The following is a 15983-nucleotide window of genomic DNA, read 5'->3' as shown; positions in this document are numbered from 1 at the left end:
TATGTTAAATACTTATTTTTTTAATATATTTTATTGATTTTTACAGAGAGGGAGGGAGAGGGATAGAGAGTTAGAAACATCGATGAGAGAGAAACATCGATGAGCTGCCTCTTGCACACCCCCTACTGGGGATGTGCCCGCAACCAAGGGACTCTTGAGTCTGAAGGCAGACGCTCCATCCACTGAGCCAAACCAGTTAGGGTTGTTAAATACTTATTTATATTGATTTCAAAACTTTAAAAATCTCACTAAAATCTGATATAATGTAACAGAAATTTATTGATCAGTTTTCTAACATACATCACCAGATTGGTGGTGACCTGTTTACATGTATACAATAAAGAAAGCTTGGTAGAACTTCAGTATATTATTTAGTTCTTTATCTATTCAGGTAAAACTCTACTTTATATCTACTTACTCTTTACATCTACACATTTTTTAAAAAAATATATCTTTATTGATTTCAGAGAGGAAGGGACAGGGAAAGAGAGATAGAAATAGAAGCATCAATGATGAGAGAGAATCATTGATTGGCTGCCTCCTGCATGTACCCTACTGGGGATCAAGCCTGCAACCTAGGCATGTGCCCTTGACCAGAATCGAACCTGAGACCCTTCAGTCCTCAGGCTGATGCTCTATATCCATTGAGCTAAACCAGCTAGGGCTCTACACATTTTTTTAAGGAAAAGTTATCAAGTAAAAGTTTAGCCAGTCTAATTTATTCCAGAAGGTCTTTGATTGTCCAGATTTCAAACTTTGAAGATGAAGTAAGAAATTATGGGCACAGTCTCCCATCCTATCTATTAAAGATGATGGCTCCCACAGCCAATAAGGAGGGAATATGCTAATTGATTGCCCCGCCCTCAAATATGATGGTGCCCACAGCCACAATATGGTGGCGCCCAGTCTCCTCAGCCCCACCGGGGCATGTCCGGCTGCTCTCCGCGCCTGTCTTCGGAGTTCCCCAGCCGCGGCAAGACTTAGATGGCGGCTGTCCAGCAGCCCAGTGCCGCCCGAGGCTCAGGTAACCAGTGCCGGCTGTGGCAGCAGCAGAGGTGTGGTGGGGGCATCACCTTCCCCTGATCACCGGGTCGCCTCCCACCCCTGAGGGCTTCCGGACTGTGAGAAGGGACAGGCCAGGCTGAGGGACCCGCCTCTTCAGTGCATGCACTGGGCCTCTAGTAATAGAATATGGCAGAAGATGTTTTTGCCATATTGGCAGACAATTGTATTGACAAAACAATGGAACTTTTCAGATGTTTTTCAAGGGATTGCCTTTAAAATTTTTCCTTACCTTGGCATTGATTGAAGAGAAATGGAAAATATATATCCTTAAAAATACCAGCATTTAACACATTAAGCGCCATGTAAATCTCCAGTGACTGACACTATACTTTCCGTCCGGAAGACAAAACAGGCTGGGCGCTTAACGTGTTAAATATCATATAGAATTGATTCATTATACATTTGGTTATGAGAAGCCCAAAATAAGATGTAACCTTAAAAAGTAATACAGCCCTAGCTGGCTTGGCTTAGTGGATAGAGCGGACTCAAGGGTCCCAGGTTCGATTCCGGTCAAGGGCATGTACCTTGGTTGTGGGCACATACCCAGTAGGAAGTGTGCAGGAGGCAGCTGATCGATGTTTCTTTCTCATCGATGTTTCTAACTCTCTATCCCTCTCCCTTCCTCTCTGTAAAAAAATATATTGAAATAAAATATATTGAAAAAACAAACAATAAGTTCTCTCTACATTAAAAAAATGAAACAGTAGTCATCCAAAAATCCTATATAATAAGAAGCTAATATGCAAATCGACCAAATAGTGGAACGACTGGTTGCTCTGACATGCACTGACCACCAGGGAGCAGACACTCAACACAGGAGCTGCCCCCTGGTGGTCAGTGCACTCCCACAGGGGGAGCACTGCTCAGCCAGAGCCCTGAGCGGGACTAATGGCTGGTGAGTGCAGCAGCGGTGGTGGGAACCTCTCCTGCCTCTGCCTCTGTGTTAGTTGGACATCCCCCCCACCCCCCCTCCAAAGGGCTCCTGGACTGCGAGAGGGCACAGGCCAGCTGCGGGGCCCCCCCCAAGTGCATGAATTTCACGTGCTGGGCCTCTAGTAGATGTTATAATGCTGTCTAGGTAGCTCAGTTGATTAGAGCGTCATCCTGATATGCCAAGGTTACAGGTTCAATCCTTGGTCAGGGCACATACAAGAATCAACCAGTGAATACATGAATGATGGAACAAATCTATATTTCTCTCTCCCCCCTCCCCCCGCCATCTCTCTAAAAATCAGTCAATAAAATAAAAAATAGATATTACTATATATTGTATGAGTTGTTGTTTTTCCACAAATTTAGATTGTAATTTTAAGGATACCTTTTTTCCTTTTGGCTCTTTATGTGCTTCTAATATGTTAGTGTAAATTCTACCCACCCCATCATGTCCAAAGTAGTATAACTGCAATGGGGGAGATCTGTTTTGAAAAAAATCTTAGATGTAATTTTTCTTAAAGCAGAGATTTTTTCTGTAATGTGAACCAAAAGTGGGAATTTCTTAAGGTTAAATGAAATTCCTATTTACTAGTACTTGTAGCTTCTTTTGGACTTTGATATTTATTTATTTCTATTTCTCCTTCAGTATGTATAACCATGGCCCTTTTGTATATGACTGTGAAAACAGTGGAGCTTAAGAGGAGACTGGCCAAATTTGTTCAAGGTCATTCAATCATTTTAGTAGACTAGGTCTCACAACTTCAGTTTTAATCTCATAATTGCTGATACTTTTCTTTAAAATTATTGAACAAAATAAAAAATTTAAAGGAAGTCCAAACTGTGTTAAACTTCAGGTAAGAAAATACCTTCTATTTTACCATCAGTTCATAAATTGTATGCTTACTGTGCTAGGTGCTAGAAATCAAAATTAGTATGTAGTTTTCAGAGCTGAAAGTATTAAACAGTGACCCACTTTTATTTTCCTTGTCACTTGAACTCGTTATACCTTTGTCTTTAATTTGCCAGAAACTAATATTTAAATTTTACAATTTTAAGTAATGTCCTAAGTCCAATTTTTTGCACATAACATTTAAGAGACAAAAGATGATAGAGGCAGTATACCTGCTCTTCCTTCTGCTTTCACTCTTTATTATAAATTGTGGCTTTGTTCTTATTCCCCCTAGTCTAAGAAAAAAATTGTTTTGGAGTAGAGTTTTTTTTTTTTTTTTTCTGAATCATTTTCTGGTGGTTAAAAATTATTGATAGAATTATAGATAATGGGATAGAGGACGGAAGCTTAAGATTTTCTTGCTCTTTTGCTGAAACCGGTTTGGCTCAGTGCGGACTGAAAGGTCCCAGGTTCGATTCCGGTCAAGGGCATGTACATTGATTGCGGGCACATCCCCAGTGGGGGGTGTGCAGGAGGCAGCTGGTCGATGTTTCTCTCTCATCGATGTTTCTAGCTCTCTATCCCTCTCCCTTCCTCTCTGTGGAAAATCAATAAAAAAATAAATAAAAAATAAAAAAGATTTTCTTGCTCTTTTGTTTTTTAGTGACGATTTTTGATGACTACCATAAATAGATGCAATATCCCAATTCTTTGTATTATAATGCAGTTATCTTGAGTTATTTAGACATTACTAATTTAATCGATATCAATAAACCCAAGATTGATTTGTTAGAGTTGGGAATGTTAAGTGTAATTGTCATTCTGCTGCCTTAACCAGTTGCTTTTTTGAAAAAAAAAATTCTATTTTGATGGCAAAGGGGAGTATAGAAAACCCTTTTTGAGGGCACTGTGCTAACTACCTTAGGAAACATTTTCTTTTTCATTTGTAAATAGTTTTAACAACCAGCTGTCCTTTCCCCACTTTTCCAGATCCTGGATTAGGGCAAGCAGCCAGTTGCAAAATTGGAGTTTATATTTAGCAGTGAAAAACAAGATTAGATACTAAATTCTTTTATTTTCAGGCAGACAGATATATATTACCTGAAGCTATATAGTTCATTTAGTGTGTTTTAGAGCCAGAACTTGCTGCTATTAGAGGAAAAATTAAATAGAAAAATGAATGGCATACCATAGGCAAAAAGAATAAGTACCCATTAGTATTCTTTCTAAGAAGTGTGCTGTTTGGTCCTGGATTACAAGCAAATGATAACCTCCTTTATGAATATTGTGGTAAAAGTTTGCTGAATATTGCTTGCTGGTATTTTCCTTTCTTCTGTTCCCTGCCCTCTTTGTCTTTTCAAGTTCAATTGATGTTGGATGTCTATTTTATCTTCCCTCTAAGATACAAAATAAAAATTTTTAAATTGGTATAGGTACTATTCATTTGTTAAAGTTATTTTTATGGCCTTTGAGAGAAATTTTAACTGGTAGTTAGAAAGAGCTCTTTTACCTGGTGTTTGATATAACCTTTATTAAGTGCAACTGCTCCTTATAGAAATAATTTAAAAGGAGATACATTTGTAAAGAAATCTATATGTTATTGCATGGAGTTTTGGCATGTACAGAAAGATTTTATTTATGAGTTAGAAAATCTTTGTTAGCATACAGATTCATTGTTTGTTGTATCTCAGCTAAGGATTAGATTATTTTAGATTTTCGGATACTTTCTGGCCTACTCCAAACACTGGTAAACTTAAGTGTAAGAAAATCTTCAAATTTCCAAAATACTAACATAAAAAAAAATTTCTTCTTTCATTTTCAGAGCACTTTATTTAGATCAGTATAAAGTTTTTAGTGTATGTTTTATTTTTATTTTATTTTTTAGTGTATGTTTTAAATGGCTTTACATTTCGCCCCCTTTTTTTCCTGACAGGAATCTTTTAGTCCTGCTATACAATTGCACCTTGTACATCAAGTTCCATGTAATGTTCCTCCTTACCTCTCAAAGAATGAATCAAATCTTGGGGACCTCTTACTGGGCTTTCTTAAGTATTATGCTACGGAATTTGAGTAAGTGAAACCTCAAATTGTATTTATTCATTTTTATATAAGTGAATGCTACAAATTTGGTCAAAAGTTTATTTTTGTCAACTTCATTGCTGTAAACTTGTCCAGAAATGTGTAATTTATAAAATTTAATATCTAAAGATTAATTACTAGAAACTAAGTAGAGTTCATATTCGTAGCTAAAAAAATTATAGCTCAGTAAGCCCAGTTTTAGTTGCTTTCAGTAGTGATCCCATTTTATGTTTAGCTGCCTCTTTTCATAGTAGGGCCTGAATAAATGTTTGTGTTGATCATATGTAGGTAGTATATCATTTGGAACATCTACTTTTTAGATACTGAAAATTTGTAGTAAAACACACAGCTGTGGCAACTTGGGAAAAGATTTACTTAATACCTGATATCTGAATTTAATAGTTGTGGTATATGAAATACAAATCAAGGAATAATCCTTTTCCATGTTTTTTGTTGAGGGTGATGTGTAAATATGAAAGATTAAAGTATATAATCAGACTGGACATAACTAAGTTCTTATGGGAGTTCTCAGTTCAGAGAATAGGATTAGGGTTTGTTCGAAGCTCTTCTGATCAATTTAGAAAAGCTTGAAGGAGAAGGAGAACGGACTTAGGAGTTATAAAAAATTAGAGAAATACAGTGACCACAGAATCCCACACTGAAGAGGTTTGGAGAGGGGATAATAGTAGTAAGTAATAAATTGCTATTACTAGGTGGGGTAAACATTCTAAACAGGTTATATGTATTATTTCATTCAGTTTACATTATCACCATATAAGATGGTATTATACTAGTATTATGCCCATTTTACCAGTGAGGCATATAAAGAGGTTAAGAAACTTGCACCAAGATCACACAGCTTGTAAGGGGAGTATTTCAAATAGTTTTGATTACAAAATTCACACTCTTAACTATGATACTTTACCACAATGTTGATATCGTCTTATGTGCTATGATGTTGTAACTTTAAAGAAAATTGACTTATATATGATGATTTTAAACATAGAGCATGAAAGATAAAATGTTTTTTAAATTTCTCGAAGTAAAGCTTATACTGAACTGTTTGAAACTGTTTAGTTAAAGTTGTTTCTCTACTACCTAGTTCAGTGCCAGATAGTGGGTACTTGACAAATATTTATAAATAAATAAATTTTGAAGCAAAAAGTAAGATTGTAGACCTGATTCAAAGATCCTTAAGATTACTAAAATTGCTGATTAAGTTTAAGAAAAGGAGTAGGAAAAGTGCTGGAAGAAAGGAGTTCAGTAAGAATGAAATTATGATAGACCAGGTTAAAAATGACCTAAATGTAAGTGCAGGCATCAAGGACAAAATGGAAGGAGCCTTCATTAATATAAAGATGAAGAAAGATTTAAGACTATATGAAACATAGGACATAAACTGTAAAGGTTACTTCTAGAGTTCAGATACTGCAGTAACAAAATAGCTAATATTTAGTGAATATTTCTTTATCTAGTGTCTTTTTAGAGTATGTTCAGTGATTCCCATGTATTATCTCATTTAATCCTTAAAAAATAACCCCCTGTCAAGCTTAGGGGGAATTTGTGAACCTGCTCATGTCAATACAGCAGATAGTGAGAAAACGGATTCAAATTCAGGTCTAACTACAAAACACACTCTAATTTGTTAGACCATTTTGGCATCATCTGTTATGTCATATAAATTAAGGATTGGGAGAAATTTGTGTAGAGGGAAAAGGATACACATAGGAGAAAGTTATATTTCTGCCATGTGTATGGTTTAGGACAGTGATGGGCAACCTTTTGAGCTTGGTGTGTCAAACTTCGCCAAAAAACTGAGCATAACTCGGGTAGTGTGTCACTTTGAGGAAAAAACATTATTTCGCAAATGTTTCATTCTCAGGAGCAGCAAATGTTTCATCCTTGGCATGCGGCCGCCTCAGTGGCCGCGTGTCATCAGAAATGGCTACGCATGTCAGTGCTGACACGCGTGTCATAGGTTCCCCATCACTGGTTTAGGATTAGAGCACCTACGTACAAACACCTTAAATTGCTGCTTTGTTGGACTGAAACAAGATGGTAGTTGTCCCATTTGTGAGTTAGTTTAGCATTGACAGAAACTAGCTTGCTGTGCCAAATGATACTGGCTAGGATGCTGATGTTTGAAAAAGAGTTTGAACTTTTGTATGCATTTGTTGTTATGATGATACATGATTTACGAGCCATCTTCCTCCACTCTTTCATCATATAGAGCATTTGTCAAGTGCATTATTGTTTCATACCAGATATTTTCAGAAATTTGACTGTAGGGAGCACAGCCAAGAATGCAGTCATGATGATGAACTAGGTGCTGTTAAAAATTCTGATAGTTCTTAGAAATGTTTGTAAGGATTTCTTCTGAACTTTGAAATATTCAATTAAAAAATTCTCTATACTTGAAGACAGAATTAAGTGCCTTTTAAGAGATGCTTGAGTATACGGCATAAATGTTGCAGAAATTTTATATGGCCATTTAAAAATTACTAAGATGTTCTTACCTATTTCAACCATAACTTTCTCCTAAACCTTGCTGCTGAAAATTCTCATGGTGAAATCAGACTTCTAAAACTGTACCCAGGAAAAGAAAAAAATAATTAGGTGACTCAGGGAATCTTGAAAAAAATAGTGGGGGGTTGAGGGTAAGAGATCAACCAAAAGACTTGTATGCGTCCTTATAAGCATAACCAATGGACACAGACAATAGGGGGGTGAGGGCCTGTGCTGGGGGGCAGGAGCATGCTGGGAGAGGTCAATGGGGGAAAAGGAGACATATGTAATACTTTTCAATAATAAAGAATTTTTATAAAAGAAAAAAATAGATGTAATAATTTGTATTTTAGCAAGACAAAAGTTCTAAATATTATAGACTCATAAATATTGGAGAGTCTATGAATTTTATTTTTATATTTTTAAAAAATGTTTTTATTGATTTCAGAGAGAGGAAGGGAGAGGGAGAGAGATAGAAACATAAATGATGAGAAAGAATCACCGATCATCTGCCTTCTGCACGCCCCATACTGGGGTCAAGCCTGCAACCCAGGCAAGTATGTGCCCTGACTGGGAATTGAACCATTACTTCCTGGTTCATGTGTCGATGCTCAACCAATGAACCATACCAGCTAGGCTCTATTTTATAGTCTTTATTTCCTGATTGCCTAATCATTTTATTGCTAGTCTGTCTGTTTAATTAAAAAATACATACCTACATACTTAAACACATACATTTTTAAAAAAGGGAAATTACAAGACCCAATTTTTGTAACCTCCTTTTTTGTTCTGTCTTTTTTTTCACTCATTTTATTTAATTAATAAATCATTGAATGCCTACTGTATACTAAGCTATTTTTTATGCATTGGGGATATAGCATTTAACAAAAGAGAGATGATGACTCAAAACTGGCATGAATGCTTGTCTTCATGGAACTTACATTGTAGTATGGAGGGGCATTTGAGTTACTGTTAATTTCTAGATGCTGTAGATATTATAAAGGAGAATGGTCTTATTCTTAAGAGATGAATGCCAAAGGAAAAAGGAATGAAGTTTTGTGATATCTACAGCTTAACAGATGGTTCCGTTTAAAACATTATATGTACACAAATAAGCAAATGGGGCAAAATCTTAACAACTGTTGATTTGTTTTTTAATTTTATGCTTTTCAGTTTATCTCTTTGAAAAATTTCATATTACAAAGATGAAATGAAAATGAGATTAGGGATGAGAAGGAACTAATAGAGTCTAAAAATGAAGAATCAGGAGGTAAGCCAGTAGAATGTAGTGTCTTGAAATCCAAGGGAGAAAAATGTTTTGAAGAGAAGGGAGTGATTATCTGTCACATTCTTTGATAGGTCAAGTTCAAAATGAGAACTGAAAGCTGATCATTGGTGCATTGGTCCACGTGGAGACCACTCATTGGGCCTTTGACAAGCAGTTTCTGTGGAATAATGGGGATAAAAAGCATCATTGAAGTGGGCTTAAGAAAGAACAGGAGGAGAATTAGATACAGATAGGTTAGTGTATATAAACTCTAGAGGAGTTTACATACTTGTAAAGGGGAGCAGAAAAATGGAGTAGAAATTGAAGGATTAAGTGGGGTTGAGTTTTTGGTTTTGTTTTTAGAAGTGAGAAATAACCTATCTTGACAAAATGGATATCAGAAAAAGAAATAGTAAATTGTTAAACAGTATACATACATTTTTGAATCAAGAAGAGTTGGAATCTAGAACAAAGTGGAATAGGAGCACAGATAATGAATGAATAATAATGAGAAAAAACTGAACATGTACATGGATACAGATGAATATATGTGGTAGGAGCTAGTGGGAATTATCTTTTGATGGCTTTGGGGTTTTTTTTAGTGAAGTGAAGCATGAATAGCAGCTGGGACTGGTTATGAGGGAGGAAATTTGAGAAGTGAGAAGAAGATATGAATTGTCATGCAGAAGAGTAAAGAAACTATGAAAATAAAGTATAATTGATGTGTAGTAGCATATAGGGTCCTTTGAGCTAGGACATCATGAATTTAAAGTGATCATGAATTGAAGGTCAGCAGGGTTACATATTTTCCTACAGCCATGTTTAACTGCATGGGAAAGGATAGGAGTAGACAAGATTTAATTATGGTTGTGTTTCATCCAAGGAAGTTCAGTGCAGTAAGAGCAGGTGAGAGAGTTGAGGGGATATACAAAGGAGTGATTTTAATAATTGACTGGACAGAATATATTAAATTGAGTCTTGGAAATGTAGGTGCAGGAATGCCTGTAGCACATCGAGTTGCAGTTTCTAATAGTGATAAATATTGGCCTGGGGCCTAGTAAAAAGGTTAGAGCTGGAAAAAGTGTTATTTTTGTAAAATAAGAGAGTATTGAGGCCTGAAATAGATGATCTAGCATTACAAGGGAAATGAAAGAAGAAAGGCCCTGATTGACACCAGCATTTAAAGAGTCAGGCAGAAGAGCCAGTCAAAACAAAACTCTAGGATTAGAGTAAAATTTTCTCTCTGGCCCTAACCGGTTTGGCTGGGTGGATGGAACGTCGTCGGCCTGTGGACTGATAGGTCCCAGGTTCAATTCCGCTGAAGGGCATGTACCTTGGTTTCAGGCACATCCCCAGTAGGGGTTGTGCACGAGGCAGCTGATGGATGTTTCTCTCCCATCGATGTTTCTAACTCTCTATCCCTCTCCCTTCCTCTCTGTAAAAAATCAATAAAATATATTTAAAAAATTTTTTTTCTCTCTGCTTAAGAGGTTTCAAATCCCTAACAAAGTTTTCTTTTTGTTTGCTTTCCAACTCTTAATAATAAAACAAAATTATATACATTTGTTCACTTAATTTGACTAGATGAAGTATATGTGCAGCCATGTGATATCAGACCCATAATTTAGACTTTGTTAGACTTAAATTTTTCTTTGTAATGTTGCTGAAGACTACACTTCTAATTTAATCAATCATCTCAAAATACTTTGTCACAAAAAGAATGGCAAATGAGAGCTAATAGATGGATACCTGTTTATCATCACTACTGAAGAAAAGAAGCAAACATCTTACTAATATGGAGTCAGTAATCTCAGCTTTATAGTGAAAAGATTATTATAAATTATCAAATCTATTTTAGATCAAATTAAGCCCCATATCTGTTCTTCCATTCTTTTGTGCAATATCCTTCTTCTATAAACTGTATTTTATTTTACACTTTAATGATTGACAGTAACAGATTTTCACATGGCAAGCAAATTATGGTAGAAAAAGATAATAAAAGGTTTAGTTTAGGGTCTGTCTATATTAAAGAATAAAATGTTTAGGGAAAATATTTCTAAATTACCATTTGAATTCTACATTTAAATTTACCTCTAAGAATAAAAATAGTATATGCTATATATCATGTTTCATGACTTGAAATGTTTAATAATTTAGAAATATTTAAAAGCTCTGAAAATGCAGTAGATTGAATCAGTCTAAATGATAGTGATTCAAAATATTCTTTTTTCCCTCTCTGAAGTTTTTCAGTATTTCTGGTGATATAGTCATTTAATTAACTGCATTATTCGGGTTGATTATAGGTGTATCTGGTTAGTGATGATAAAGTGAATATAGGTATGTTCATATGTTTCTGTGACCCTGTTTAGAACAAAGTACTGGCATGTAATATAAAGTTGGGATTGGATTCAATAGAAATATAGAGGTGAGGGGAGTTCCTTTGATTTAAGGAAGTAAAAGCTATAGTTTAATAGGACACAGTATTTTAATATTCTAAGCTCGTCTGAAAGAAAAAATCAATCTACCCCTTTTTAACATAATGTTTCTACTTTTAATTGTACTGCAAATTCAGTTGTCCTATAAGTCGATATTAGAAACAAGTAGGCTCAGGAAAAAAGTATTTTATTAGTGAAAATTTGTCTTAAGTGGTATAAAGTGAAGTAGCATACACTGTAATTCTACTATAATCTTATTTGGTTCAGGCATGTGGTTGTGTAACTCCTCTTTGCATTGTTATTTAAAAATTTTAGAAATACACTTGAAACAATAGAGCAGTATACTTCTTTTCTGTGTTGAGTCCATACTGCTATACATGAAGTATCTAAACCATCTTATTATAACCAATACTAAGTTTTTCTCTTTAACAACCCACTTATTTTTTTTTAAAGCATAAATTCTGATATGTTAAAAAACAAACAAACTTAGAGCTGTCTTTGCAAAGTACCGGGTGGGACAAAAATAGGTTTACGGTTGAGAATATATGAACCACAGAGTTTATTCTTGTATTATTATTTATTATTTATTGTATTACTTTCCATACAAACAATATAAACTTACTTTTGCCTCATCCTGTATTTCTAAACTGTACTCTGTTTGTTTGTTTTTTAATTTTGTTTCTAAACTGTACTCTTGATAATAAAATGTAGAAAACTTTTTTTAAAAAATATTTTATTGATTTTTTACAGAGAGGAAGAGAGAGGGATAGAGAGTTAGAAACATCAATGGGAGAGAAACATCGATCAGCTGCCTCTTGCACTGATCGGAATCAAGGTACATGCCCTTGACCGGAATTGAACCTGGGACCCTTGAGTCCGCAGGCCGACGCTCTATCCACTGAGCCAAACCGGTTTCGGCAAAATGTAGAAAACTTTTATACTTCGAGCATTCTTTTCAATGATCAAACTTCACAAGATGCAATATTTTCTCGAACATTTAACATAGAAATTAATCAGTTTTTCAGAAACAAATGTCATACTGAATCCACAATTATATTTGTACTAGAGGCCCAGTGCACAAAATTCTTGAATGGGCAGGGTGGGCACGTCCCTCACCCCGGCTTGCACCCTCTCCAATCCGGGACCACTTAGGGGATGTTGGGCCTAAATCGGCAGTCGGACATCCCACTCATAATCCAGGACCACTGCCTCCTAACCGCTCGCCTGCCTGCCTGCCTGCCTGATCGCCCCTAACTGTTCCCCTGCCAGCCTGATTGCCCCCTAACTGCTCCCCCCTGCCGGCCTGATCGCCTCTTAACTGCCCTCTGCCCCGGCCCCTGCCACCGTGGCTTTGTCCAGAAGGAGTCCGGAAGATGTCTGGTCTAATTAGCCTATTACCCTTTAATTAGTATAGATGGTTTCTCTCTCTAATAAATATAGAAAGAGTAGGGCAAGTGTTGGACCTCGAAGGTCCAAAACCATGGTCTTTTCTCTTCTTACTGAAATAATGGAGAAAGATAGCACTGTAAAAAAGATACCAGCTATTCCCCAAACTCATTTTCTCTTGTATACAGGCTGAGTCGTCATAAGTGTTAAAATAATTCTTGAAAAAAAGAAAATAGTACTTATACAAACTATTATAATTGTAAAGAAATCAAAAGAGCCGAAACCGGTTTGGCTCAGTGGATAGAGCGTCGGCCTGCGGACTCAAGGGTCCCGGGTTCGATTCCGGTCAAGGGCATGTACCTTGGTTGCGGGCACAACTCCAGTAGGGGGTGTGCAAGAGGCAGCTGATCGATGATTCTCTCTCATCGATGTTTCTAACTCTCTATCCCTCTCTCTTCCTCTGTAAAAAATCAATAAAATATATTTTTTAAAAAAATCAAAAGAAACAACAATGTAATGCTAATACATTACTAAAGACTGGACAATTGGCCTTCAGACATGCAGATAAAATTATTTTACTTGAGTAAAACTTCATTATTAGCTGCTACATCCATATGTAGTAATACATGTTTTCACAGTGTGTTTTCATAGAGTATTAGTTTTGTTTTCTGAACCAGCATCTAGTTGCTATTTTTTTTGAAAATTTCAGAATTTTTCCCCAAATCATACAAACAGATATGGAACTGAACACAAATTACTGACTGAATCAGAAAATAACACAATAAGATTAATTCTTAAATTAAAAATTCTTAGTGAGATATTAATAATGAATATAATTTTTATTTTTTGCTTACTTACCCATTCTTTTATTTTTATGTTTTTTAAAAAAATATATTTTTATTGATTTTAGAGAGGAAGGGAGAAGGATAGAGAGAAACATAAATGATGAGAGAGAATCCGGCTGCCTCCTGCACGCCCCCTACTGAGGATCGAGCCTGCAACCCAGGCATATGCCCTTGGCCAAAATTGAACCTGGGACCCTTCAGTCCACAGGCTAACGTTCTATCCACTGAGCCAAACCGGCTAGGGCTACACATTCTTTTTTTTAAATTCTGAGGAATGTTTTTTTATTAATTTTACAGAGTGAGGAAAAAAGAGAGAGAGAAACATTGATCTGAAAAAGAAACATTTTATCAGTTGCCTCCTATATGCACCCCAACTTGGGATCAAACTCACAACTTAGGTATGTGTCCTGACTGGGAATCAAATTTGCAATCTTTTGGTGTATGGGGCGATACTTCAACCAACTGAGCCATGGGGCCAGGGTTTCTTATTTTTTTATATTGCTTAATTTATTCAATAAATAAGTATTAAGTACCTAATTTGTGCTAAACAACTAGTTGAACAGTGAAAAAATACAGAAATAATTTAATATCTTGGATACACACTATAAACAATAACTAAGCAAATTGTTAGACTGTAGTGCTATGAAGAAAAAAAGTAGAGAAACGGAAATGGGGATTGTGTTGCTGAGGGTCAAGGCAAGTTTCAGTATTCTTTGAGAAAATCAGAGGAGGCCTTACTACTAATATAATAAAAATAATAAAGGGGAAATTAAAATAGTTAACATAATTAATGTTTTTCTTACAGCTGGAACAGTCAAATGATTTCAGTTCGTGAAGCCAAAGCCATTCCCAGGCCTGATGGTATTGAATGGAGAAATAAATACATCTGTGTAGAAGGTAGCTTTCCCACTACTCTCTGTCATTCAGTTATCATCATGTACTGAGAGAATTACTTGAATAATTTCAGCTTATATTATTATAAAATAACAAATTTATATCCTGAAGTGGTTTTAGTTATAAGATTTTAATTTAATATTTAAAAATAACTTAAAAACTTTTATTTGTAGAAAATAACAAACACGAATTTAGGTGTTTAGTGTTTCTAGTTGGTAAGATTTGAGCAACTAGAAACACTAAACAATATCCCTCCTGCTTATAATTGATGGAAACGTCATTCTTATATTGAAATAAAATCAGTTCTTTTATACTGATTCTTAAATGCAAGCTAGATTTTTATGAATAGAAATTGATTTTACTTTAAAAATTAAATGCTGAGATATTCTGTTTTCTAAAATTAATTTATATTTAGTTGACTATCACTGACTTAAAGAAACACTGACTGCTGTAAAGTGCTATGTGTGATGTGACCTGATAGTTTGGCATATGGCATTATTCTGTTGAAGAAAACAGTACTTTGACAGTAAACTTCTTTTTATAATAGCCTTTCTAAGCAATAAAAACACACAAAAGAAACAAAAGGAGCTTTTAAAATGATGGGCCTGCCTGCTTAGATTGTATTACAAATGTAAAGTTAACCTCTCCATTTGATTTCACCCTTTTTCCAGGTCTCAGCTTTAAGGCACAAATAGTTCTTATCAATACTCTTGGCTTCATCCTACTGCCTCTTCTAACTACTTTCCCCCCTCTTTTTTATTGCAAAAATTCTTAAACTCGAGTAATTTTTACCTACTGCTGACATTATTTCAGCTATCCCATCTGTTAGCCTCCTTTTCTCACTATTACCTTCAGTTTCTTTGTCTTCTCAATATTATAAAACATTTGTTGTCTGTATATATGGACTCTTCCCTCTTGTGGGTGATGTGGAAGGTAATGTTCTGTTCTCTAAAACTCTTCATTTTCTTCCTGTCTTCTCTACTTGCTATCTTTTCAGCTCTTTCACTGCCAAATTTCTCATACAGGTTACACTGTTCTCACTGTATCTTTCTAAACCATCCACTCACACCATAACTTTCTGCATTGTCTTCTATCCTCACAATGTTTAGACTTACTTTCAAAGGGATTGACCTTTCTCTTGCTTGACAAATCAGAAGTCTTTTAAATTTAAATTAAATTTAAAATTATCTTTCTGTAATGTTTAACATTAACCACCTCTCTCAGATACAGTGCTTTATACTTTTTGATAACTTTAATTCTTTAACTTATTTTTATTTTCTTAAGGGTAGGTAGGTTTTTGACACTCTGTAATTCTTCAGAAATCTTATCCACTTTTATGATTTAGATTTAACATACTTATGCTGATGACTTCATTTTTAGTTATCCTCTCACTTGAGTTCTTCCTACCTTATTACACAGTGCATAGCTATATACAACTATGTTCAATATGCATAAATCTAATAAGATACTAGGTTGAATTATATGTAATTGCTATTTTCTAGGTAAAAAACTGTCAAATATTGACAATTTCATATAGTTCAACCAAATAAAAAAACTGAAGCTCTAATTTTAATTTTTTGTTATATGTGCATTTAACTTTGCAGAACCTTTTGATGGAACAAATACTGCCAGAGCTGTGCATGAAAAGCAGAAGTTTGACATGATAAAGGATCAATTTTTAAAGG

The 15983-nt window shown here is 35.2% G+C and overlaps 1 protein-coding gene across 3 annotated transcripts in view; it reads left to right on the top strand.

Moving 5' to 3' along the window:
- The window catches only part of TENT2 (terminal nucleotidyltransferase 2), a 72067-nt gene that overhangs the window by 52641 nt on the left and 3443 nt on the right, over window positions 1–15983 (top strand). For all 3 annotated transcript variants that reach the window (XM_008161979.3, XM_054715125.1, XM_054715124.1), the window contains exons 12-14: window positions 4821–4957; window positions 14210–14301; window positions 15903–15982. In XM_008161979.3, coding sequence (XP_008160201.1) covers window positions 4821–4957; window positions 14210–14301; window positions 15903–15982 — 309 coding nt within the window. The remainder of the gene's footprint in view (window positions 1–4820; window positions 4958–14209; window positions 14302–15902; window position 15983) is intronic.

The sequence above is a fragment of the Eptesicus fuscus genome, chromosome 4, assembly GCF_027574615.1.
Source record: "Eptesicus fuscus isolate TK198812 chromosome 4, DD_ASM_mEF_20220401, whole genome shotgun sequence".
In the NCBI taxonomy this organism is placed as follows: domain Eukaryota; kingdom Metazoa; phylum Chordata; class Mammalia; order Chiroptera; family Vespertilionidae; genus Eptesicus; species Eptesicus fuscus.
This window is presented reverse-complemented; position numbering and strand designations above follow the sequence as displayed.